Source organism: Bos javanicus, chromosome 3 (genome assembly GCF_032452875.1).
Source record: "Bos javanicus breed banteng chromosome 3, ARS-OSU_banteng_1.0, whole genome shotgun sequence".
Classification (NCBI taxonomy): Eukaryota; Metazoa; Chordata; class Mammalia; order Artiodactyla; family Bovidae; genus Bos; species Bos javanicus.
Genome location: NC_083870.1, coordinates 11,141,689 through 11,166,029, shown reverse-complemented (window position 1 = coordinate 11,166,029; position 24,341 = coordinate 11,141,689). Strand labels below are relative to the sequence as shown.

The following is a 24,341-nucleotide window of genomic DNA, read 5'->3' as shown; positions in this document are numbered from 1 at the left end:
TCATTTCATCTTTATTAACGAGGTCAACTATGACTGTCTAGCAGTAGCACAGTATCCAGAAGCTTTGTTTTCTGCTTGTTTCATTTTGTTGTTTGGATGGGCAGTTGATGATAAAAGAAGTTATTCTAAAAGATGTATGTATAGCATGTATTTGTTTTATTTATCTTAGTTTGCCATTCTGTGCTCAACCTACACAGGGTTTGCTCTATCTCTCCTCTATTTGGAACAAACCAATGATTATCAATAGCTTCTTAGAGTGTATACTCACTTCTCAATAAAAAATTAAAGACTCCATAGAGAGATAAAATTAAAATCTTCTACTAGCCAACTGTTCTCATCTCTTAGGACAGTTTAACTTCGAAAAACAACATTGTATAATACAGAGATTTTAAAGCATCATAATTGTCATCATGATTATGGTACCACTGTACTATTTGAGATGACAAGAGTGAATGTCGACATTCTAGGAATCAGCGAAATAAAATAAACTGAAATGGGTGAATTTAACTAAGATAACCATTATATCTACCTCTGTGGGCAGGAATCCCTCAGAAGAAATGGAGTAGCCATCATGGTCAACAAAAGAGTCTGAAATGAAGTAATCTCATTCAGATGCAATCTCAAAAATGACTGAATGATCTCTGTTCGCTTCCAAGGCAAACCATTCAATATCATAATGCCCCAACCAGTAACGCTGAAGAAGCTGAGGTTGAACAGTTCTATGAAGATCTACAAGACTTTTTAGAACTAACACCCCCAAAATATGTCCTTTTCATTATAGGGGAATGGAATGTAAAAGGAGGAAATCAAGAAACACCTGGAGTAACAGGCAAATTTGACCTTGGAATACAGAATGAAGCAGGGCAAAGACTAATAGTGTTTTGCCAAGAAAATGCACTGGTCATAGCAAACACCCTCTTCCAACAACACAAGAGAAGAACGCATGGACATCACCAGATGGTCAACACTGAAATCAGATTGATTATATTCTTTGCAGCCAAAGATGGAGGAGCTTTATACAGTCAACAAAATCAAGACCAGGAGCTGATTGGCTCAGATCATGAACTTCTTATTGCCAAATTCAGACTGAAATTGAAAAAAAGTAGGGAAAACCACTAGACCATTCAGGTATGATCTAAATCAAATACCTCATGATTATACAGTGGAAGTGAGAAGTAGATTTAAGGGACTAGATCTGATAGAGTGCCTGATGAACTATGGACTGAGGTTCGTGACATTGTACAGGACCTTCCAGATGGAAAAGAAATGCAAAAAAGCAAAATGGCTGTCTGAGGTGGCCTTACAAATAGCTGTGAAAAGAAGAGAAGTGAAAAGCAAAGGAGAAAAGGAAAGATATAGAATCTGAATGCAGAGTTCCAAAGAATAGCAAGGAGATAAGAAAGCCTTCCTCAGCGACCAATGCAAAGAAATAGAGGAAAACAACAGAATGGGAAAGACTAGAGATCTCTTCAAGAAAATTAGAGATATCAAGGGAATATTTCATACAAAGATGGGCTCGATAAAAGACAGAAATGGTATGGACCTAACAGAAGCAGAAGATATTAAGAAGAGTTGGCAGGAAAACACAGAAGAACTGTACAAAAAGATCTTCACGACCAAGATAATCATGATGGTGTGATCACTCACCTAGAGCCAGACATCCTGGAATGTGAAGTCAAGTGGGCCTTAGAAAGCATCATTACGAACAAAGCTGGTGGAGGTAATGGAATTCCAGTTGAGCTATTCCAAATCCTGAAAGATGATGCTGTGAAAGTGCTGCATTCAATATGCCAGCAAATTTGGAAAACTCAGCAGTGGCCACAGGACTGGAAAAGGTCAGTTTTCCTTCCAATCCCAAAGAAAGGCAATGCCAAAGAATGCTCAAACTACCACACAATTGCACTCATCTCACATGCTAGTAAAGTAATGCTCAAATTCTCCAAGCCAGGCTTCAGCAATATGTGAACCGTGAACTTCCAGATGTTCAAGCTGGTTTGAGAAAAGGCAGAGGATCCAGAGATCAAATTGCCAACATCTGCTGGATCACGGAAAAAGCAATAGAGTTCCAGAAAAACATCTATTTCTGCTTTATTGACTATGCCAAAGCCTTTGACTGTGTGGATCAAAATAAACTGTGGAAATTCTTCAAGAGATGGGAATGCCAGATCACCTGACCTGCCTCTTGAGAAACCTGTATGCAGGTCAGGAAGCAACAGTTAGAACTGGACATGGAACAACAGACTGGTTCCAAAGAGGAAAAGGAGTACGTCAAAGCTGTATATTGCCACCTTGCTATTTTAACTTATATGCAGAGTACATCATGAGAAACTGTGGGCTGGAAGAAGCACAAGCTGGAATCAAGATTCTGGGAGAAATATCTATAACCTCAGATATGCAGATGACACCACCCTTATGTCAGAAAGTGAAGAGGAACTCAAAAGCCTCTTGATGAAAGTGAAAGTGGAGAGTGAAAAAGTTGGCTTAAAGCTCAACATACAGAAAACGAAGATCATGGCATCTGGTCCCATCACTTCATGGGAAGTAGATGGGGAAACAGTGTCAGACTTTATTTTTCTGGGCCCCAAAATCACTGCAGATGGTGACTGTAGCCATGAAATTAAAAGACGCTTACTCCTTGGAAGGAAAGTTATGACCAACCTAGATAGCATATTCCAAAGCAGAGACATTACTTTGCCAACAAAGGTCCGTCTAGTCAAGGCTATGGTTTTTCCAGTAATCATGTACGGATGTGAGAGTTGGACTGTGAAGAAAGCTGAGTGCCAAAGAATTGATGCTTTTGAACTGTGGTGTTGGAGAAGACTCTCGAGAGTCCCTTGGACTGCAAGGAGATCCAACCAGTCCATTCTGAAGGAGATCAGCCCTGGGATTTCTTTGGAAGGAATGATGCTAAAGCTGAAACTTCAGTACTTTGGCCACCTCATGCGAAGAGTTGACTCATTGGCAAAGACTGATACTAGGAGGGATTGGGGGCAGGAGCAGAAGGGGATGACAGAGGATGAGATGGCTGGATGGCATCACTAACTCAATTGGATGTGAGTCTGAGTGAACTCCAGGAGTTGGTGATGGACAGGGAAGCCTGGCATGCTGCAATTCATGGGGTTGCAAAGAGTCGGACACGACTGAGCGACTGAACTGAACTGTACTATTTGAAAACTAAGGCAGTGCATGATGCCTCAGACTAAAGAGATAGACTTGGCTGAGGGTCAGTTGCTATTTTATCCAGTTCTCCACATGTTGCAATATTAGTTTCTTCATGTATACAATAAAGACTTTAGAGCATCTGTATGGATGTGGGAGTTGGACTGTTAAGAAAGCTGAGCGTCAAAGAATTGATGCTTCTGAACTGTGGTGTTGGAGAACACTCTTGTGAGTTCCTTGGACTGCAAGGAGATCCAGCCAGTCCATTCTGAAGGAGATCAGCCCTGGGATTTCTTTGGAAGGAATGATGCTAAAGCTGAAACTCCAGTACTTTGGCCACCTCATGTGAAGAGTTGACTCATTGGAAAAGACTCTGATGCTGGGAGGGATTGGGGGCAGGAGGAAAAGGGGCCGACAGAGGATGAGATGTCTGGATGGCATCACTGACTCGATGGATGTGAGTCTTAGTGAACTCCGGGAGTTGGTGATGGACAGGGAGGCCTGGCGTGCTGCAATTCATGGGGTCGCAAAGAGTCAGACATGACTGAGCGACTGAACTGAACTGAACTGAGAGAATACTTATGACCTTTTCCAGCTTTGATAGTCCATATCTAAAATTTCTTTTGCAAGCATCGTATCTTAGCCTCTACTACAACTAGGAGTATAACCAAGCAGGACCCTACACGCCTTCCTGGGACAAATCCCTCCCCCATACCTTCTGTTTAGCTCCTTTCTGAAGTAGTCAGATAATATCTGATGCATATTTCCTGAAGTTTTCAGATGCTAAAACCACTACCAAATAGAAGAAATTAACTTGAAATTAGCTTGAGGATCATGAGCAGTAGTCCGCAGACCTTCTGGTACATAAGGCTTGATAATATTAACTGCTCTCAATACAATACAAGCTTGGATTCTGGGATGAGAAATTGAGTCAACTAGAAGTTGATTTCCACTGAATTCTCTAGAAACTCACATAGAGTATCTCTGCTGCAGGGAGGAAACCAATTTGACTCCATGTTGGAAACTGTTCTTTGACTTGTTTTTCATTGCTTTTGTTATTATAATCATACTTAACGGCTTTCCTGGAGGACCCTGCCCCTTCGCATGACTGTAAACTAAAGTGCCTTTGTTCAGCTTACTGACAGATAGCTTGTCCCTGCCCACCTGTGAATAGAAGAGATTAACCCATCATTTCTGCAGGCTGGAAATTCTCTTGGAGATGTTTTGCAAGACTGAAGACCCTTTCAATTTACTTCCCCACTGTCTCTCCCTCTCTATTCTGCCTTTTGACTTTAGTTCCTCATTGCTTCTTTCTCTCTGATCCATAAAAGAACCTGACACCCAGACCCCAATAAGATGGCTATTTTGAGGCACCAGCCTACCATTTTCTCTGTCTGCTGGCTCCTCGATTAAAGTCTCTTCCTTGCCGCAACATCTCATCTCTTGGATTCATTGGCCTGTTATGTGACGAGCTTGGACTCAGTAACCTCTATACTCTAAAAACTTACTGGATAAATTTACTTAAAAAAATAGTCTGGAGGCGGTCACAAGATGGCAGAGGAATAGGACAGGGAGACCACTTTCTCCCCACAAATTCATCAAAAGAACATTTAAACGCTGAGTAAATTCCACAAAACAAATTCTGAATGCTGGCAGAGGACATCAGGCACCCAGAAAAGCAGCCCATTGCCTTTGAAAGGAGATAGGAAAAAATACACAAGACAAAAAGAAAGACAAAAGAGGTAGGGATGGAGTTCCGCCCCGTAAGGGAGTCTTAAAAAGAGAGAAGTTTCCAAATACCAGGAAACACTCTCACTGTCGAGTCTGTGGTAAGCCTTGGAACCACAGAGGGCAACATAACTGGGAGGAAAAATAAATAAATAATTAAAACCCACAGATTACGTGCCCAACGGTAACTCCCTCAGCGGAGAAGCAATGCAGACGCCTGCACCTGCCACTAGCAAGCGAGAGCTAGGCACGGAGGTGTGGGCTGCACTGCTTAGAGTAAGGACTGGGCCTGAATGCCGCGAGGGCAATCTGAGTGAACTAATTTGGGCTAGCAAACCAGACTGTGGGATAGCTACCACGCAAAAAGCCCTAACCTAAATGGCACCCCACTCCAGTACTCTTGCCTGGAAAATCCCATGGATGGAGGAGGCTGGTAGGCTGCAGTCCATGGGGTCGCTGAGGGTCAGACAGGACTGAACGACTTCACTTTCACTTTTCACTTTCACGCATTGGAGAAGGAAATGGCAACCCACTCCAGTATTCTTGCCTGGAGAATCCCAGGGATGGGGGAGCCTGGTGGGCTGCCATCTATGGGGTCACACAGAGTCAGACATGCCTGAAGCGGTTTAGCAGGGAAGACACCGTCAGGCCTGCTCACAGAACAAAGGACTGAACAGAGCTAGCCCGCTGCAGATCATCCCCCTCTGGTGACAAGCAGCCAGAGCCAGAAGAGGGCAATTGCAGCCCCAGAGAGGCATTATCTACCAAACTGCAAGCAGGATTCTTTGCTAACTAAGATTTCTTGGGGTTCTGGAAGGTCAACATCCGCCTGAGAAGGTGCACAGGTTGTACACCCAGAAAACCGAGTGGCAGGGATGGGGGAGGCGATAAGTTGCAGTGACTGTGCTCGCCAAACACCTCATCACCTGAGCTGCTCGGGCCTGGGAAGGGCACAAAATGCAGGCCCAACCGAGTCTGCACCTCTCAGGACTACTTGAGTGCCTGAACCTGAGCAGCTTAGACCTGGGAGGTGCATGTAGCCCAGGGCCAGCCTCAGATGGTTCCCAGTGGAGGAACCTAGAGCCTGAGCAGTGTGGGTAGAGAGGTCACACGCACCGTGAGTGGGGGCAGGCCCAGTGTGACTGAGACTTTTCGAGCACACGCCAGTGTTATTTGTTTGCAGCATCCCTCCCTCCCCACAACATGGCTGAACAAGTGAGCCTAAAAAAGTGTCCACCACCGCCCCCTTGTGTCAAGGTGGAAATTAGACACTGAAGAGACCAGCAAGCAGAAGAAGCTAAAACAGAGGGAACCGCCTTGGAAGTGACAGGTGCAATAGATTAAAACCCTGTAGTTAGTACCGACTACATAGTAAGGAGCCTATAGATCTTGAGAAATATAAGCTGAACCAAGAAACTATCCAAAAATGAACTGACCCCACACTGCCCACAACACCAGAGAAGGTCCTAGATATATTTTTTATTATTTTTACTATCATTCTTTTTTTTTAATTTTTAAATCCTCTATTACTCCTTTATTTTCATTTTTATAACCTACTATTGCTTTGAAAAAAAAAAAGAGACCCTATTTTTTAAAGCAAACTTCATATATATATATATATATTTTAATATAATTTTTGTGACTTTTTTTTTTTTCTTTAATGTACTTTTGAAAATCCAGCCTCTACTCTAGATTTTTAATCTTTACTTTTTGGTATTTGTTATCAATTTTGTACCTTTAAGAACCCAATCTTCAGTGCCCATTTTTACTTGGGCATGAGATTACTGGCTTGACTGCTCTCTCCCCCTTTGGACTCTCCTTTTTCTCCACCAGGTCACCTCTATCTCATCCCTCCCCCTTCTCTTCTGTACCCAACTCTGTGAATCTCTTTGTGTGTTCCAGATGGTGGAGAACACTTAGGGGACTGATTACTGGCTGGATCTGTCTCTATCCTTTTGATTCCCCACTTTATCCTCTTGGCCACCTCTGTCTCCTTCCTCCTTCTTCTCTTCTCTATACAACTCTGTGAACATCTCTGAGTGGTCCAGACTGTGGAGCGCACATAAGGAAGTGATTACTGGATAGCTTGCTCTCTCCTCTTTTGATTCCACTTCATCTCACTCGGGTCACCTCTAACTCCCTCCTCCCTCTTCTCTTCTCCATGTAACTCTGTGAACTTTTCTGGGTGTCCCTCACTGTGGAGAAACTTTTCATCTTTAACCTAGATGTTTTATCAATGGTGCTGTATAAATGGAGAAGTCTTGAGGCTACTGTAAAAATAAGACTGAAAACCTGAAGCAGGAGGCTTAACTCCAAGTTCTGAGAACACCATACAACTCCTGACTCCAGGGAACATTAATCGACAGGAGCTCATCAAACACCTCATACCTACACTGAAACCAAGCAGCACCCAAGGGCCAAGAAGTTCCAGAGCAAGACATACCATGCAAATTCTCCAGCAACACAGGAACACAGCCCTGAGCTTCAATATACAGGCTGCCCAAAGTCACTCCAAATCCATTGACATCTCATAACTCATTACTGGACACTTCATTGCACTCCAGAGAGAAGAAATCCAGCTCCACCCACCAGAACACCAAGACAAGCTTCCCTAACCAGGAAACATTACAAGCCATCCATACAACCACACCCACAGTGAGGAAACGCCACAATAAAGAGAACTCCACAAACTGCCAGAATACAGAAAGGCCACCCCAAACACAACAATATAAACAAGATGAAGAGACAGAGGAATACCCAGCAGGTAAAGTAACAGGATAAATACCCACCAAACCAAACAAAAGAGGAAGAGATAGGGAATCTACCTGATAAAAAATTCTGAATAATGATAGTGAAAAGGATTCAAAATCTTGAAAACAAAATGTAATCACAGATAAATATCCTGGAGACAAGGATTGAGAAGATGCAAGCAAGGTTTAACAAAGATCTATAAATAATGAAAAAGAGTCAATATATAATGAATAATGCAATAAATGATATCAAAAACACTCTGGAGAGAACAAATAGTAAAATAACAGACGCAGAAGATAGGATTAGTGAGGTAGAAGATAGAATGGTAGAAATAAATGAATCAGAGGAGAAAAAGGAAAAATGAATTAAAAGAAATGAGGACAGTCTCAGAGACCTCTGGGACAATGTTAAACGCCCCAACATTTGAATCATAGGAGTCCCAGAAGAAGAAGACAAAAAGAAAGACCAGGAGAAAATACTTGAGATAATTGTTGAAAACTTCCCTAAAATGTGGAAGGAAATAATCACCCAAGTCCAAGAAACCCAGAGAGTCCCAAACAGGATAAACCCAAGGCAAAACACCCCAAGACACATATTAATCAAATTAACAAAGATCAAACACAAAGAACAAATATGAAAAGTAGCAAGGGAAAACCAACAAATAACCCACAAGGGGATTCCCATAAGGATAACAGCTGACCTTTCAATAGAAACTCTTCAGGCCAGAAGAGAATGGCAGGACATACTTAAAGTGATGAAAGAGAAAAACCTACAGTCCAGATTACTGTACCCAGCAAGGATCTCATTCAAATATGAAGGAGAAATCAAAAGCTTTACGGACAAGCAAAAGCTAAGAGAATTCAGCACCACCAAACCAGCTCTCCAACAAATGCTAAAGGATATTCTCTAGACAGGAAACACACAAAGGGAGTATAAACTCAAACCCAAAACAATAACGTAAATGGCAAAGGGATCATACTTATCGTTAATTACCTTAAACGTAAATGGGTTGAATGCCCTAACCAAAAGACACAGACTGGCTGGCTGAATGGATACAAACACAATATTCCTATATATGCTGTCTACAAGAGACCCACCTCAAAACAGGGGATACATACAGACTGAAAGTGAAGGGCTGGAAAAAGCTATTCCATGCAAATAGAGACCAAAAGAAAGCAGGAGTAGCAATACTCATATCATATAAAATAGACTTTAAAACAAAGGCTGTGAAAAGAGACAAAGAAGGACACTACATAATGATCAAAGGATCAACCCAAGAAGAAGATATAACAATTATAAATATATATGCACCCAACATAGGAGCACTGTAATATGTAAGACAAATGCTAACAAGTATGAAAGGGGAAATTAACAATAACAATAATAGTGGGAGACTTTAAACCCCACTCACACCTATGGATAGATCAACTAAACAGAAAATTAACAAGGAAACACAAACGTTAAATAACACAATACACCAGTTAGACCTAATTGATATCTATAGGACATTTCACCCCAAAACAATGAATTTCACCTTTTTCTCAAGTGTACACGGAACCTTCTCCAGGATAGATCATGTCCTGAGCCATAAATCTAGTCTTGGTAAATTCAAAAACATTGAAATCATTCCAAGTATCTTTTCTGACCACAGTGCAGTAAGATTAGATGTCAATTACATGAGAAAAACTATTAAAAATTCCAACATATGGAGGCTGAACAGCATGCTGCTGAATAACCAACAAATCACAAAAGAAATTTAAAAAAATCAAAATATGCATAGAAATGAATGAAAATGAAACAGAACCACCCAAAACCTGTAATCCACTGTAAAAGCAGTGCTAAGGGAAGGTTCATAGCAATACAGGCATACCTCAAGAAACAAGGAAAAAGTCAAATAAATAACCTAACCCTACACCTAAAGCAACTAGAAAAGGAAGAAATGAAGAACCCCAGGGTTAGTAGAAGGAAAGAAATCTTAAAAATTAGGGCAGAAATAAATGCAAAAGAGACCATAGCAAAAATCCACAAAGCCAAAAGCTGTTTCTTTGAAAGGGTAAATAAAATTGACAAACCGTTAGCCAGACTCATCAAGAAACAAAGGGAGAAAAATCAAATCAATAAAATTAGAAATGAAAATGGAGAGATCACAAAAGACAACACAGAAATACACAGGATCATAAGAGACTACTATCAACAATTATATGCCAATAAAATGGATAGCTTGGAAGAAATGGACAAATTCTTAGAAAAGTACAACTTTCCAAAACTGAACGAAGAAGAAATAGAAAATCTTAACAGACCCATCACAAGCACAGAAATTGAAACTGTAATCAGAAATCTTCCAGCAAACAAAAGCCCAGGTCCAGATGGCTTCACAGCTGAAATCTACTAAAAATTTAGAGAAGAGGGAGTTGGTGATGGACAGGGAGGCCTGGCGTGCTGCGCTTCATGGGGTCGCAAAGAATCGGACACGACTGAGCAACTGAACTGAACTGAACTGAACTGAATACCTATCCTACTCAAACTCCTCTAGAAAACTGCAGAGGAAGGTAAACTTCCAAATTCATTCTACGAGGCCACCATCACCCTAATACCAAAACCTAACAAAGATGCCACTAAAAAAGAAAACTACAGGCCAATATCACTGATGAACATAGATACAAAAATACTTAACAAAATTCTAGCAATCATAATCCAACAACACATTAAAAAGATCATACACCATGACCAAGTGGGCTTTATCCCAAGGATGCAAGGATTCTTCAATATCTGCAAATCAATCAGTGCAATACACCACATTAACAAATTGAAAAATAAAAGTCATATGATTATCTCAATAGATACAAAGAAAATCTTTGAAAAAATTCAACATCCATTTATGATAAACACTCTCCAGAAAGTAGGAATAGAAGGACCATACCTCAACATAATAAAAGCTATATATGACAAACCCACAGCAAACATTATCCTCAATGGTGAAAAATTGAAAGCATTTCCCCTAAAGTCAGGAACAAAATAAGGGTGCCCACTCTCACCACTGCTATTCAACATAGTTTTGGAAGTTTTGGCCATAGCAATCAGAGCAGAAAAAGAAATAAAAGGAATCCAAATTGGAAAAGAAGAAGTAAAACTCTCACTGTTTGCCGATGATATGATCCCTTAAAGACTCCACCAGAAAATTACTAGGGCTAATCAATGAATATAGTAAAGTTGCAGGATATAAAATCAACACACAGAAATCCCTTGCATTCCTACACATTAATAATGAGAAAATAGAAAGAGAAATTAAGGAAACAATTCCATTCACCATTGCAACGAAAAGAATAAAATACTTAGGAATATATCTACCTAAAGAAACTAAAGACCTATAAATAGAAAACCATAAAACACCGGTGAAAGAAATCAAAGAGGACATTAACAGATGGAGAAATATACCATGTTCATGGATCAGAAGAATCAATATAGCGAAAATGAGTATACTACCCAAAGCAATCTATAGATTCAGTGCAATCCCTATCAAGCTACCAACAGTATTTTTCACAAAGCTAGAACAAATAATTTCACAATTTGTATAGAAATACAAAAAGCCTCGAATAGCCAAAGCAGTCTTGAGAAAGAAGAATGGAACTGGAAGAATCAACCTGCCTGACTTCAAGCTCTACTATAAAGCCACAGTTGTCAAGACAGTATGGTACTGGCACAAAGACAGAAATATAGATCAGTGGAACAAAATAGAAGCCCAGAGATAAATCCACGCACCTATGGACACCTTATCTTTGACAAAGGAGGCAAGAATATGCAATGGAGAAAAGACAATCTCTTTCACAAGTGGTGCTGGGAAAACTGGTCAGCCACTTGTAAAAGAATGAAACTAGAACACTTTCTAACACTGTACACAAAAATAAACTTGAAATGGGTTAAAGATCTAAACATAAGACCAGAAACTATATAACTCTTAGAGGAAGACATAGGCAAAACACTCTCTGACATAAATCACAGCAGGATCCTCTATGCCCTGCCCCCCCCCCAAAGAAATGGAAATAAAAGCAAAAATAAACAAATGGGACCTAATTAAAATTAAAAGCTTCTGCACAACAAAGGAAACTCTAAGCAAGATGAAAAGACAGCCTTCAGAATGGGAGAAAATAATAGTAAATGAAGCAACTGACAAAGAACTAATCTCAAAAATATACAAGCAACTCCTGCAGCTCAATTCCAGAAAAATAAATGACCCAATCAAAAAATGGGCCAAAGAACTAAACAGACAGTTCTCCAAAGAAGACATACAGATGGTTAACAAACACATGAAAAGATGCTCAACATCACTCATTATCAGAGAAATGCAAATCAAAACCACAATGAGGTACCATTTCAAGCCAGTCAGAATGGGTGCGATCCAAAAGTCTACAAGCAATAAATGCTGGAGAGGGCATGGAGAAAAGGGAACCCTCTTACAGTGTTGGTGGGAATGCAAACTAGTACAGCCACTATGGAGAACAGTGTGGAGATTCCTTTAAAAACTCGAAATAGAACTGCCTTATGATCCAGCAATCCCACTTCTGGGCATACACACTGAGGGAACCAGAATTGAAAGAGATACGTGTACCCCAATGTTCATTGCAGCACTGTTTTTAATAACCAGGACATGGAAGCAACCTAGATGCCCATCAGCAGATGAATGGATAAGAAAGCTGTGGTACATATACACAATTGAGTATTGCTGCTGCTGCTGCTGCTGCTAAGTTGCTTCAGTCATATCTGACTCTGTGCGACCCCTTAGACGGCAGCCCACCAGGCTCCCCTGTCCCTGGGATTCTCCAGGCAAGAACACTGGAGTGGGTTGCCATTTCCTTCAGCCATTAAAAAGAATACATTTGAATCAGTTCTAATGAGGTGGATGAAATTGGAGCCTATTATACAGAGCGAAGTAAGCCAGAAAGAAAAACATCAATACAGTATACTAACACATATATATGGAATTTAGAATGATGGTAAAGGAGACAAAGATGTATAGAACAGTTTGTTATACTCTGTGGGAGAGGTAGAGGGTGGGATGATTTGGGAGAATGGCATTGAAACATGTATAATATCATATATGAAATGAATTGCCAGTCCAGGTTTGATGCAGGATACAGGATGCTTGTGGCTGGTGCTTTGGGATGACCCACAGGGATGGTACAGGGAGGGAGATGTGAAGGGGGGTCAGGATGGGGAACACGTGTATACCCGTGGGGGATTCATGTTGATGTATGGCAAAACCAATACAATATTGTAAAGTAATTAGTCTCCAATTAAATAAATTTATATTTAAAAAAATAGTCTGGTGTGATTTCAGTGGGTAACTTTGAAACCAACAGCCTAGACATCTGTTTCATAGTCCTGGCCCTGCTGTTAATTTTCTCTGTGACATTGGAGAAGTCACTTCATTTCTCTGTGTTTCAATTTTCTTAAGAAAAGAAAAAAAGTACAATTAAAAATATTTCAAGTTTTGAATTGTAGGATGCCAGAATAGAAAGACATAATTTTATCCAAACTTTTAGTTTACAGGTAAGTAAACAGAGGTGCAAACAGGTGAAAAGATACACCACAGAACTAGTAAGTGATAAGGCTATATAAAATCCAGGTTTCTGGATTAAGAGTACAGCATCATATTTAGAAGAGTCAATAAAGTCTTATAGCAGCCATAGGGTTCTGACAAAAGACACCAGGCACCAAGAAGAATAGCTGGATAAAGGAGATACTAGAAAGAGGTAGTTGACCAACTAAACATTTTGAATTTTTACCTTTGGCTTTTTTGGGTAATTAGAATAGGAAAAAGGAGTCCAAAATGGCGGTGAAGAAAAACAAAGAAAGGACAAAGCCCATAAAAATGAAACAAAAGAAAATCTGTGGACCGGAGTGAGAACCTCAGGTGAAACAAACACACGCCCTTCTTGGCTCGCCCAATTTGCACAGGGCAGGCTCAGGGGGAGGAGACAAAACATATAAAAAGAGGAAGCCAAGAAGGACTGAGCCCTCTCCTTTGGGAATGGCCCACCCTCATGCCTCAAGGGTGTACTATCCTCTGCTTGCCGAATAAAACTTAACTGTAACCAAGCTGTAACACTGGTGCACCATTTCAAATCTTTGCCCACTGCTGCAAGACAGAACAGAGAAAATTACACGCTCTCCCGGTATATCATCCAAGTCATGGTATCAGATATGTTGGGGGATTGTGTAAATTTCTTCAGTTCTATCTCATGGGAGCAAAGATTTGAAATGGTGGACCAGTGTTAAAGCTTGGTTATAGCTCAGTTTTATTTGGCAAGCAGAGGATAATACACTCTTGAGGCGTGAGGGCAGGCTGACCCCAAAGGAGAAGCCTCAATCCATCTTGGCTTCCTTTTTTTATATTTTTTGTCTCCTCCCCAATGAGCCTGCCCTATGCAACTTGGGCTAGCCAAGAAAGGGGTGTGTTTGTTTCACCTGAGTTTCTCACTCCGGTCTGCAGATTTTCTTTTGCTCCATTTTCATGGGCTTTTTCTGTTCTTTGTCTTTCTTCACCGCCATTTTGGACTTCTTTTTTCCTATTCTAAATACCTAACAGCTTCCTGCTTTGTCCCACTTTTTTTTTTAAATAATAATTATGATGAATGTGCTCAGAATGTATATGGGTAACTTGGCTCACAATTGGTTAAAGAGCTACAAACCTGACGAGTAGCCACAGCAGATTCCAGGAGGCCATGTTTCCTGAGCAGATTCTGTAGATCTGCTAGGCCTTTCCCATAATCCTGAGATCTAGCCTGCCATTCCACTTCCTCCAGCCATTGCATCAGGTCTTCTGCATTATTTTCAAATTGAAGCTGCTTATTTGCTTCATGCAACTGGATCCCTAGGAAAAGACATCAAGTGTAAGACAGGTATCATAACTAATCCTCATTATATGCTATTACAAGTTATACCAACTTAAGGAAAAATATAATGTTTGGATAGTCCAATGGGAAAAATATAACTGTCTAACATGTGATTACATTAAAAAATTACCATTAATTTGTAGAATTCAGATAGGATTTTCTTTTGAAGATAGTAGTGTTCTCAAAACAGATATAAACAATATGTTCATTTCTTGTTGAGGTATGGGCCTATGTTAGATTTTTAACTATCTTGTCACTTGTTATTCTCTATTGAGACCTCCCTTTCAAAGGGATTCAAGCATAAACATGTCATTTTCCAAGAGAAAATAAAACTTGGGGTTAGCTCAGTTTGAAATTTTGAAGTATTTTTTCCTAAATATCTTCCTCAGAACTTTGCTAACCATCAGCCACCTCTGCCTTAGTGCCTGTTCTTTATCACAAACCACACCCTACAATTTTCTCTTCCAGAAAATATTTTGATTATCCACTGTTCTCAGCTAAATTCTTTATCATATGATTTTATAACAATCATTTGCATTATTTCTGTGAAACAATTACTAGGACATGAAGTAACAGCAAATTCTTGTTACAGTCAAGTTGATTTGTTTTCCTAAACCAAAAATCAGGATATCTGACAAAATCAATATGATGTATCTTTTCTATAACCAGGACAGAGGCATGTCTGTAGATAATGTTTATAACAAATGGACTATTGACAGAAAAAGCATCATTATTTGTGTTAATTATGATGACTGATTTGTTTGTCAAAGTAAGAGGTGAAGTTAAATTTAAGTAGAGGCTAGTCAAGCAGACATGGGAATTTTTTAAGAGCTTACAATAGAACCTGAATATGCCCAGATAGGTGAAACAGCAAGCCATCAAGCCTTTTCACAAGAATAAAATATCATGGGAACCTCACATGTGGCCCCAACCATATTTTAATGCCTAATTAAATAACCTGAGTCAGAATATGTTGCTTCATTTATAGAACAAAAAGATGTATAATCGAATTATGGACACTTATTTTAGATGTATAGTCAATATTGAATTCACGATATCTGAATATTTATTCAACAGGAAGAAAAAAAAGGGAGAAAAGTGAAAAGAAAACAAATACAATTTCAGTTGAAAAGACCTACATATCTGAAGAAAAGAATTGTGTTAATATATAGAAGAATTGTGTTAATATATAATAATTGTGTGTGATAAGTTTAGGTTAGATTTTTTAAATTTCTTGACCAATAGAGGAAGACACAGGGAGGCAAATGAGTAACATCCCTCCCTTCTCACAGAGGCCATCGGGTAAATTCAAGGTGGTAAAGATGAAGGTGGGTTTCAGAATTTAGGAATTCATTTCTTAAAAGACTCTGCTTCTAACCTTTCTGCTCTGTAGCCTCCTGCAGTTCAATCCAGAGGCTCTCAACTTCCCTCAAACGATCAGCCACCTTGTCGGAGGCATAATGATTGCTGTCAATCATCTCCTGGCCAGTTTTCTGTATATTATTAAGTCGGATCTGATTAGCTGCCAATTCTTCTTCAAAGACTTTCTGCTTTTGAACCTGGCTCTTCAAGTTCAGTGTTTCCTAAGAGAAAATGAAAACAGTGAAAGAAAACAATTCCTTGAAAAATGAGGGGCAGATATTTTGAGGACAGGAATTTTTTTTTCACTATAAATCTAAGTGAACTAAGAAGAGGATATAAGGCAGAACTGTTCTAGTCCAAGTATAGAGCCAGAGGATGCTCAGGAAACTATGACCAATTACTCCTTTCATACAAATGGCAGACATAGCTAATCACCTCCTGAACTTATTTCTATTGAGTCTGGATATGGTCTGAATATCACTTTAAATATGACACCATATGTAAGGATTATCAATCGATCACAGCTGGCATGAAAGATGGAGATTATTTTCCATTCCTGCCTTTAGCAGAGAAGACCTGTTTACCCTACATACACTGGAACCATAACTCCTCTAGAGAACACAAGCACATAGGGATAAGTTTTACAGAATGAAAGTTAAAAATTAGATGCTCAAAGTTCTATCAAAAGAATATTAGAACAAGAGCATCAGAGGTATACATTTAAGACTAAATGATACTTAGAAAGTAAATACAGTGAATAGATTTTGGCCTAGAAATCAAGAGACTGATTCCAGTCCTGACTGTAAATGCAAAAATTTGTGAGTGTATGTGTGTGTGTGTGTGCAAAATAGTTTAACAGTTTATTATGCTCAGTCACTCAGTCATGTTTGACTCTCTGTGACCCCATGGATTGTAGCCAGCTAGACCCCTCTGTCCATGGGATTTTCCAGGCAGGAATACTGGAGCAGGTTGCCACTTCCTACTCCAGGGGATCTTCCCGACACAGGGATCTAACCCACTTCTCTTTCCATCTCCCTCATTGGCAGGCAGATTCTTTACCACAGTGCCATAAGGGAAGCCTATTGATAATTTATATTGTGAGTGAAAAATATGTGTTTTATATAATACCAAAATAAAAAAAACTTATGTGTGACTCAAAGATAATTCAGGAATTTTTCAGAGTCACACAAACTAAAACAGGACAGGGAATGAATTCAAGCCCAGTGTTTACTTTCCCCCAAGAGAATTCATGTGTCTAACTCTATGTTAAACAGATCTAAATAATCGGTTAACCTTGGGCAACTCACTACACAATTCAGATCCTGGTTTCTTCATCTGTAAAATAAGGAATTGTTCCTTTCCAGCTACAAAGCAGTAAGTTTATATTGTGTCAAACCATTAGGTTAATTCTGAGTTCCTGGTAGCCTGAATGTACGTTATGACTAGACCCAACATTTTCCTACTATAAGGGTGCATAGGGCAGCAGAAAGGGGGATATGCAGCTAAATAAAGAGAATTCCTGCTTTCCCCTGCTCTATTAAGGACCACTGGAAATTGTGCCAGGGAAAGGGGGTGATGGGAAACAGGGTATTGGAAAATTGGAAATTAGAAATACAGTCTTGGAGGAATCATTGTGCTTCTCTGAGATTCTGTCTCTCCATCTATAAAATGAGGCTCACCAGCTGAACGCTATTGTCTTTTCAGGTCCAAGATTGTAGTTTCATTAAATTAAGTACCAATGAGTATGTTCTGGGTCTGCAACCCTGCCTACCTTGTAATCTTCATCATCTGCCAACTTTTTCTTTTTGTTGATCCAGTTCTTTAGGTCATCTGAGTCCTGATACAGTTGCTGCAGAAGGAATGAATCCTCCAGCAATCCGCGTCTAATGGCAGCCCTTTTTCGTAGATTGTCCCGTCGGACCAACAGCTGCAAAAAACATAAACAAACTCACGGTCAGAAAAATAAAATATGGATGCCTGAGATCTACTGCCTACCATGGTTAACAATGCTCCAACATTTTCCCTGGCCCGGGTGCACAGGCAGGCAGATGCACATACTTCATCCCGGATAGCAGCGATCTCCTCTGAATCATAATGCTTATCATCAATCAGTTTGGTTGCAGTCTTGTCTATGGTCTGGGGGGGAAAAAAAAAAAGTGTTTTTCTCTCACTGGCACTGAGTAAGTCGCCACAGTTTGTTTAGCTGTTTAAAGAAGAAGCATGACAATGTGGGAAGAGGACAAGATTCAGGGTCAGAAGATCTGGGTCCTACTTCTGATTTCTGTTATAAATTGTATTTCAAAATATAAATCTCAGACAGGTTAATTATTTTCTCTATGCCACAGTAGTTTCTTCTTAATCTAGGTTACAGTGAATGAAACCTGTTTTCACTATGAGGTGAATATTTGATCTATTTTTAAATTTTTAAGAACCATTGTTGATACAGCCTTGTTCAATGGCCAGTCTTTATCTATCTATCTATCTATTCACTCACCCATCCATCATATACCATATGTACTTCTTAATAATTCATCTCTATCTCTAGCTATATGGGGAATGGAGTCATATTATACATGTGAATTTTGACTCATATTCATTCATAAACTCTCAAAATTGCTCAGGATGAATTAATTGATTGGGAATAGGAAAATGATGTGAAATTACAAATAGTATTTAATAAACAATAACTTATTTTACATTGTTATCTTTTACCAATGAAAATCAACCTAATAAGCATATGAACTGGGAAGGGACCATCGCAAGCTCTGAATTGATCTAAGATTAACAAAGAAAATTTGGAGTTTTGTGGTGATTGTTGTTGCTGGTGGTATACATGCACATGTGCAAGTTTTGGCTAACTCCAGCACAGTCCTAGGAGACAGCCAAAGACATATAGTATATATACATTGGACAAATAAAGTCTCCCTTACACTTCTCTGAGACTTGCTTATGTATTGACAAGTTTCTGGGACACTGTAACTTAAGGTTCACAAGAAAATTATAGCAGCATTAAATGCAAAACATATAGATGAAGATATACAGGAAAAAATAGATACTACCTAGATATCTAGATATTACTAAAGAAAGCTAAATGGAGATATTACTGGAGAGGAAAAGACTAAAAAATGTAAATAATATATTCAAATATATTTTAAGTTATGATTCAAATTGGATATGGATCCCATAGTTTCTATTTATACTGCAGGAAAAAAAAATAAGACAATCAGGCACTGTGTCAGAAAATATAAATTGCTCAAAATCTTTAAAAACTTTCTAAAAAAATCACAATATTTTAAAGGAACTGTCCTACAATTAAATTAATTAAAAATAAATTTACCTAATTCTGAAAAAAAATTTTTAAATAAATACTTTCTAAATATGCTTTGTGGAATAAGAAATGTGTTGATAAAACGTGGGTATGATTATTTTTCTGGATGTTTTCTCTTTTTAAAACAACTCTCATGTCTGATAGTTATGAGTAATTCTAAGGATTGGTAATCTATGAGATGTGTGTAACACAGGGAGTTCAACCTGGTGCTGTGTGACAATCTAGAGGTGTGGGATTGGGTGGGGGGTGGGAAGGAGGTTCAAGAGGGAGGGAATGTATATATACATGTGGCTGATTCACATTGTTGTAAGGCAGAAACCAGCTCAACATTGTAAAGCAATTATCCTCCAATTAACATGTATACCTGTGGCTGATTCATTTTGATATATGGCAAAACCAATACAATATTGTAAAGTTAAAAAAAAAAATATGAAGCCAATGCCCAAACCAGGGCCCATTTCTTACTGTGATCTTCTCCTCCTGGGCAGTAAAAGCTTCCTCAAAGTCATCATGCTTCTGACGAAGGGCTTCTACACTGCCCAGGGAATTTCCGAGGTCCTCGTTTTCCAGGAAGGCCTGTAGAAGACAGAAAGATACATCCCAGCTGTGCCTCACCAGTGAGAATCATTCCCTTTGGAATATCTCTGAGAAAAGGAATAAGAAAGGAGGTGAGGGGGATGGAAAGCAAGATGGGAATTAACACAAGGTAGGAGAGGAGATAGAGATTAACCTCAAAGAGCAGAACCTCAGCTTCAGAGTTCCCTTCCCAACTTTCTCATCCAAATTTATTACCTTCATCTCAGTGTGTGAACCAACCAATCTAAGCATGATTCTGTGTTCTCAAATCCTCAAGAGGACCACTCAACTCCACCAGAAAATCCCTGGTTAGCTCTGCCTCACTCATCACATTTTTCTTTCACCGATCCCTTAACAATTGGATATTCATTTTGCTGCATGTTCGGAGAAGTTTAAAACCTCTGTGCTTTGTATTTAAATATTTTTCCTGTGCATTTATCCATGAGGGAATTTCAAGAGCCTTACAGAGAGGGTCGATCTTTTCTCTTCCTTGCGGCTCACCCTCTAGTTCCCAGGTGAACTGAAGTGGTGGTGAGGATGCTGATAGTAGTGAATGAGGAGCAAGAGAAATGGCTTCTGGACACTTGCTGAGCCCCTGTGTTACCTCTTGTCTGCTCATCCAACTGTCTACTTGCTCACTGTCACGGTAGAAGAGGTGCAGGTTCAAGCACTGTTCATACTGCTGCCGACGCTTCTCCCACAGCTCCAGCAGAGCCGCCCAGTTGTAGGTAAGTAATGACATCTTTGGAAAGGAAGAAGCAAAAGACCAGGAAGATATTAAATGAATTTATTTTATCCTACTGTCACTGAGCATCCAATAAATGCAAGGCCCTTTGAAGGAAAAAAATGAATAGAAAAACAGGCTTTTCTCTTAAGGCTCCTCAGTTCAGTTCAGTTCAGTTGCTCAGTAGTGTCCAACTCTTGGCGACCCCATGAATTGCAGCACGCCAGGCCTCCCTGTCCATCACTACAACTAAGTAAATCCCTATAGTATAGAAAAAATGGGAGAAATACCATAATAGAGATATACCACACTTACTATGTACAAATAAAGAAGAAAAGATTAATTGATTCAAAGACACAGGGAGTAGAAGTATAGAAACTATTGTATCAAACCAAGATTTAAAGGGCAGAGAGGTGGAGATCAGGATTATAGGAGGACACAATACCACATTCCAGGTAATCATTAGATTATACGAAGTGCTCCAGAGAAAACTGCAGTGTCTAAAAAAAGTGGACATTTCATGAAACTCAAGTTCACAGGGCACTTAAATGATCAGATTGAGAAGTTTGCCTTCTATTTCAAATGCAAATGAGAACCATCAAGGAAAAAGGGACATTCTCAAACTCATGAAAGCCTTTGTTTCTGCCCAAGCATCTGTCCGAGAAACCCCAGCTTATTAAAACTGCTGTGATAATTCCATAAAAAAGATGGTACAAATTCTCAGAATTCAGGATAACAGGTACATTTCAAGGTTTTAGAGTTCCACTCTTCCTTTGCAGAAAATTGTTAAAAATAAAAATTCATATTATAATTTTCCCATAGGATTCTTGATGAGTTGAAAATACAGAGATCTCAGTTCATCATATAGTACTGGTGGCTGTGCTTGGAAGCTAATGAGATGCAGAGAACCTGCAAATCTTATTTCAATTATCATCCCAGAAATTCCTATGACTCTATGACTAGAGCAAAATGTCTCAGGGATCAGGAGGTTTAGGTAAGCCCTTGGGATCTAGAAGATTATGATGATGGCAGTGTGTAAAGCTTTCCTATTGCTTAAGGAAGATTTCAGAAACACAGATACAGGAAAATCAGCCTGATCTGAGGTTGTACAGAGGAGAGAAGAAAAGGAACCATGTACCAGGAACCATGCTAGGCACCTTAGGGAACCCAAAGATGAATAAGGAGCAGTCCTCAAAAAATTCACCATCTAGAGACTAGCATGGGAAAGTGACACAACAGAGCACATGTGACAAGGCAAGATGGCATGGAGGTTTCTTGGCTCAAATGGTAAAGACTCTGCCTGCACTGTAGGAGACCTAATTTCAATCCCCAGGTTGGGAACTGGAGAAGGGAATGGCTACCCACTCCAGTATTCTTGCCTGGAGAATTACATGAACAGAGGAGCCTGGCAGGCTACAGTCCATGGGGTCACAAAGAGTTAGGCACAACTGAGCAACTAATGCCTTCACTTTCAAGTGATGAAATTAGTTAGATCGACTAACGTCTCAGAGATGAGGAAGCACACATCAAGTTCTGAGAATTTCAAAAGCCTCACTCTAGCTAAAGCAATATATGAAGGAAGCAATGTGAAATCTGGATCTATGTTAAAATATTTATATGTCTTCTGTCCTCTTTCCATTCAGAGATTGTCAATCAGTAAGAGATTAAGTGAAGGCTATATATCAAACTTTCACAAATTCTGTTAAACTGGATTACCTTTTTTAGAACTTCATCAGATGCTTCATGATTGGCATCCAGCAGAGTTTGACCAGTCTCATTAGCAGACTGAAATCGGTCATCATAAGAGTCAATCTCATGCTGTGACCACAAGAAAAAAAGGGTTAAAATGAAGCAGGAAATCTTCTGGTATTGTTGTCACCTCCCTCCTCCTCCTACTGGGGAGGCCTTCCTCTCTACCTTATGCTGCTGATGCCTGTCCAGTAGGGCTTCCCCACCAGCCACATCTATGGGCAACTCATCAGCATTGATCAGAGCAGTCTTTTCCTCCATCCAACCTGAGAGCTCATCATAGTCAGATAAGAACCGCTGGTACCTGGGGAAAAGGTAAAGGAAAAGACAGAAAGGAGGAACCAGATGCAAATGGACATTGAACAAAGAGTCAGAGTTGGGTTGGGCTAAGATATACGACATGCCTTTTGCATTAAATCTACCCCTTCATTCCTCTCATGTACTTCCCTATTCCTTTAGCAATGCTGGCTATGAATCCTTCACTCTAGATTGTATATTCCTAGGGTGAATGAGTCTTTGTGTGATGAAGCACTTGGGCATAACATCTCCAATATCACAGTCACACTCCAGAAACACTTGAAGTAAAGTACTATTTAGTAAAGTACTATGAGGCCAATAAATAATCACATAACATAAACAACAGGAAGCACCTTATGATAAGGGGCAGCTAGAGTTAGGATTAGGAGCCCTTATGTATTTTAATTCACTCTTCACCATATCAGTGAAGACAAAAGTCACCAAAAAAATTACCTGTTCAAAAAATCAAAGCCTCACCATTTCATTTTCAATCATATCAATACGATAAAGACTATTTTCTGGTGATTTAACAACTAATCATAAAAATTAAGTACAGAAATGATATTCAAAGTTTGGTTTTTTTTTTTATAAGCTGACCTACATTCAGGAAATAATTCTAGATTTATTTTCTGTTCTTCAGCTTGGAAATTAATTCCAATTCCTTAGCTAGGGCCAAGATTTTGACATGTTTCTTCAAATATTTTTTCAGCTTCATGGGCCACTTCATAGCTTCTTACAACTATACAAACAGAGGAAGACAGAAAGGGTATAGGTGAAAGGAGATGTCATTCTGAGGATTATATCATCCTGCAAAGGACTTCTGGAAAATTAAAATTTCTTTTGTCTCTACTGAGCAGGCAGGAGGGCTGGGCCATTCATTATTTTATTCCTTTTGCTCTTTTATTTCTGTTTTAATATTGCACTTTGACCCTGTAGAGGTAGTTAACATAATAGAGAAGAAGGCTTTCTCACCCATAAGAAGCCTGCAGCTTTTCATATCTGCTGGTAGCCAAGTTGCGAATATGTTCCCAGTTGGAGACCAGATCCTCTTTCATCTTCTGGATTTCAGCTGCATCTGAAGGATGGGAAAGCTTCAACTTGTCTGCTTTGGCACATAACTCCTTCACCTTTGGGATGAAAAAGAAACCTAGTGTGTGAAGGTGGGTCAACAGTATGGTGCCAGATGGTGACTTTATAGTACACACATATGTCTAATGATAATGCTGTACATCTGAAACTTACTATATAATTTTAGAAAAAGGAAAAAAATAAACTTAGTGGGAAATCCAAGTATTCTGATCCTCCTGACAAAGTTTTATGGGAGGGATGTAACATAATAATTATATAAGTAAGAATAACATATTAGTGCATTTATATGGATATATCTATATTATTATATTCATGTAACTATATTAACTATAATAACTTACTGACTGCTTTTTGTCTCTTGTTGTGCTAAGCATGTCACATGCATTTTCTTGTTTTATAGTGTCCATTTAATAAGACTATGAGGCAGAAACTATTCTTGTTCCCCTTGTATGTGAAAACTGAGAGGCTAAGTATTTTATCTGCCTGAGGTCATTCAATAAATCTTTATCAGAAGCAATATTTAGACATATATCTGACCTTCATTACCCTCTATACTGTTTTCATAAACATTACCATAGGAATCAGAGAGATACTTCTGCTAACGAAAATTTTTGCTAAGAAAATTCCAGTAATGCCAGGCCAGTGTGAGCACAATTCCTGAAGAGTAGGGTTACTAGGGAAAATT

General features: G+C 39.3%; 1 protein-coding gene across 1 annotated transcript in view; it reads right to left on the bottom strand.

Moving 5' to 3' along the window:
• SPTA1 (spectrin alpha, erythrocytic 1) overlaps positions 1-24,341 on the bottom strand; it is an 87,810-nt gene that overhangs the window by 52,761 nt on the left and 10,708 nt on the right. The window contains exons 8-16 of the mRNA XM_061402261.1: positions 23,540-23,694; positions 22,439-22,574; positions 22,238-22,339; positions 20,402-20,539; positions 19,687-19,797; positions 17,952-18,029; positions 17,665-17,820; positions 15,910-16,114; positions 14,328-14,509 (exon numbers count right to left, since the gene is read on the bottom strand). Of these exons, the coding sequence (XP_061258245.1) occupies positions 14,328-14,509; positions 15,910-16,114; positions 17,665-17,820; positions 17,952-18,029; positions 19,687-19,797; positions 20,402-20,539; positions 22,238-22,339; positions 22,439-22,574; positions 23,540-23,694 (1,263 nt within the window). The remainder of the gene's footprint in view (positions 1-14,327; positions 14,510-15,909; positions 16,115-17,664; positions 17,821-17,951; positions 18,030-19,686; positions 19,798-20,401; positions 20,540-22,237; positions 22,340-22,438; positions 22,575-23,539; positions 23,695-24,341) is intronic.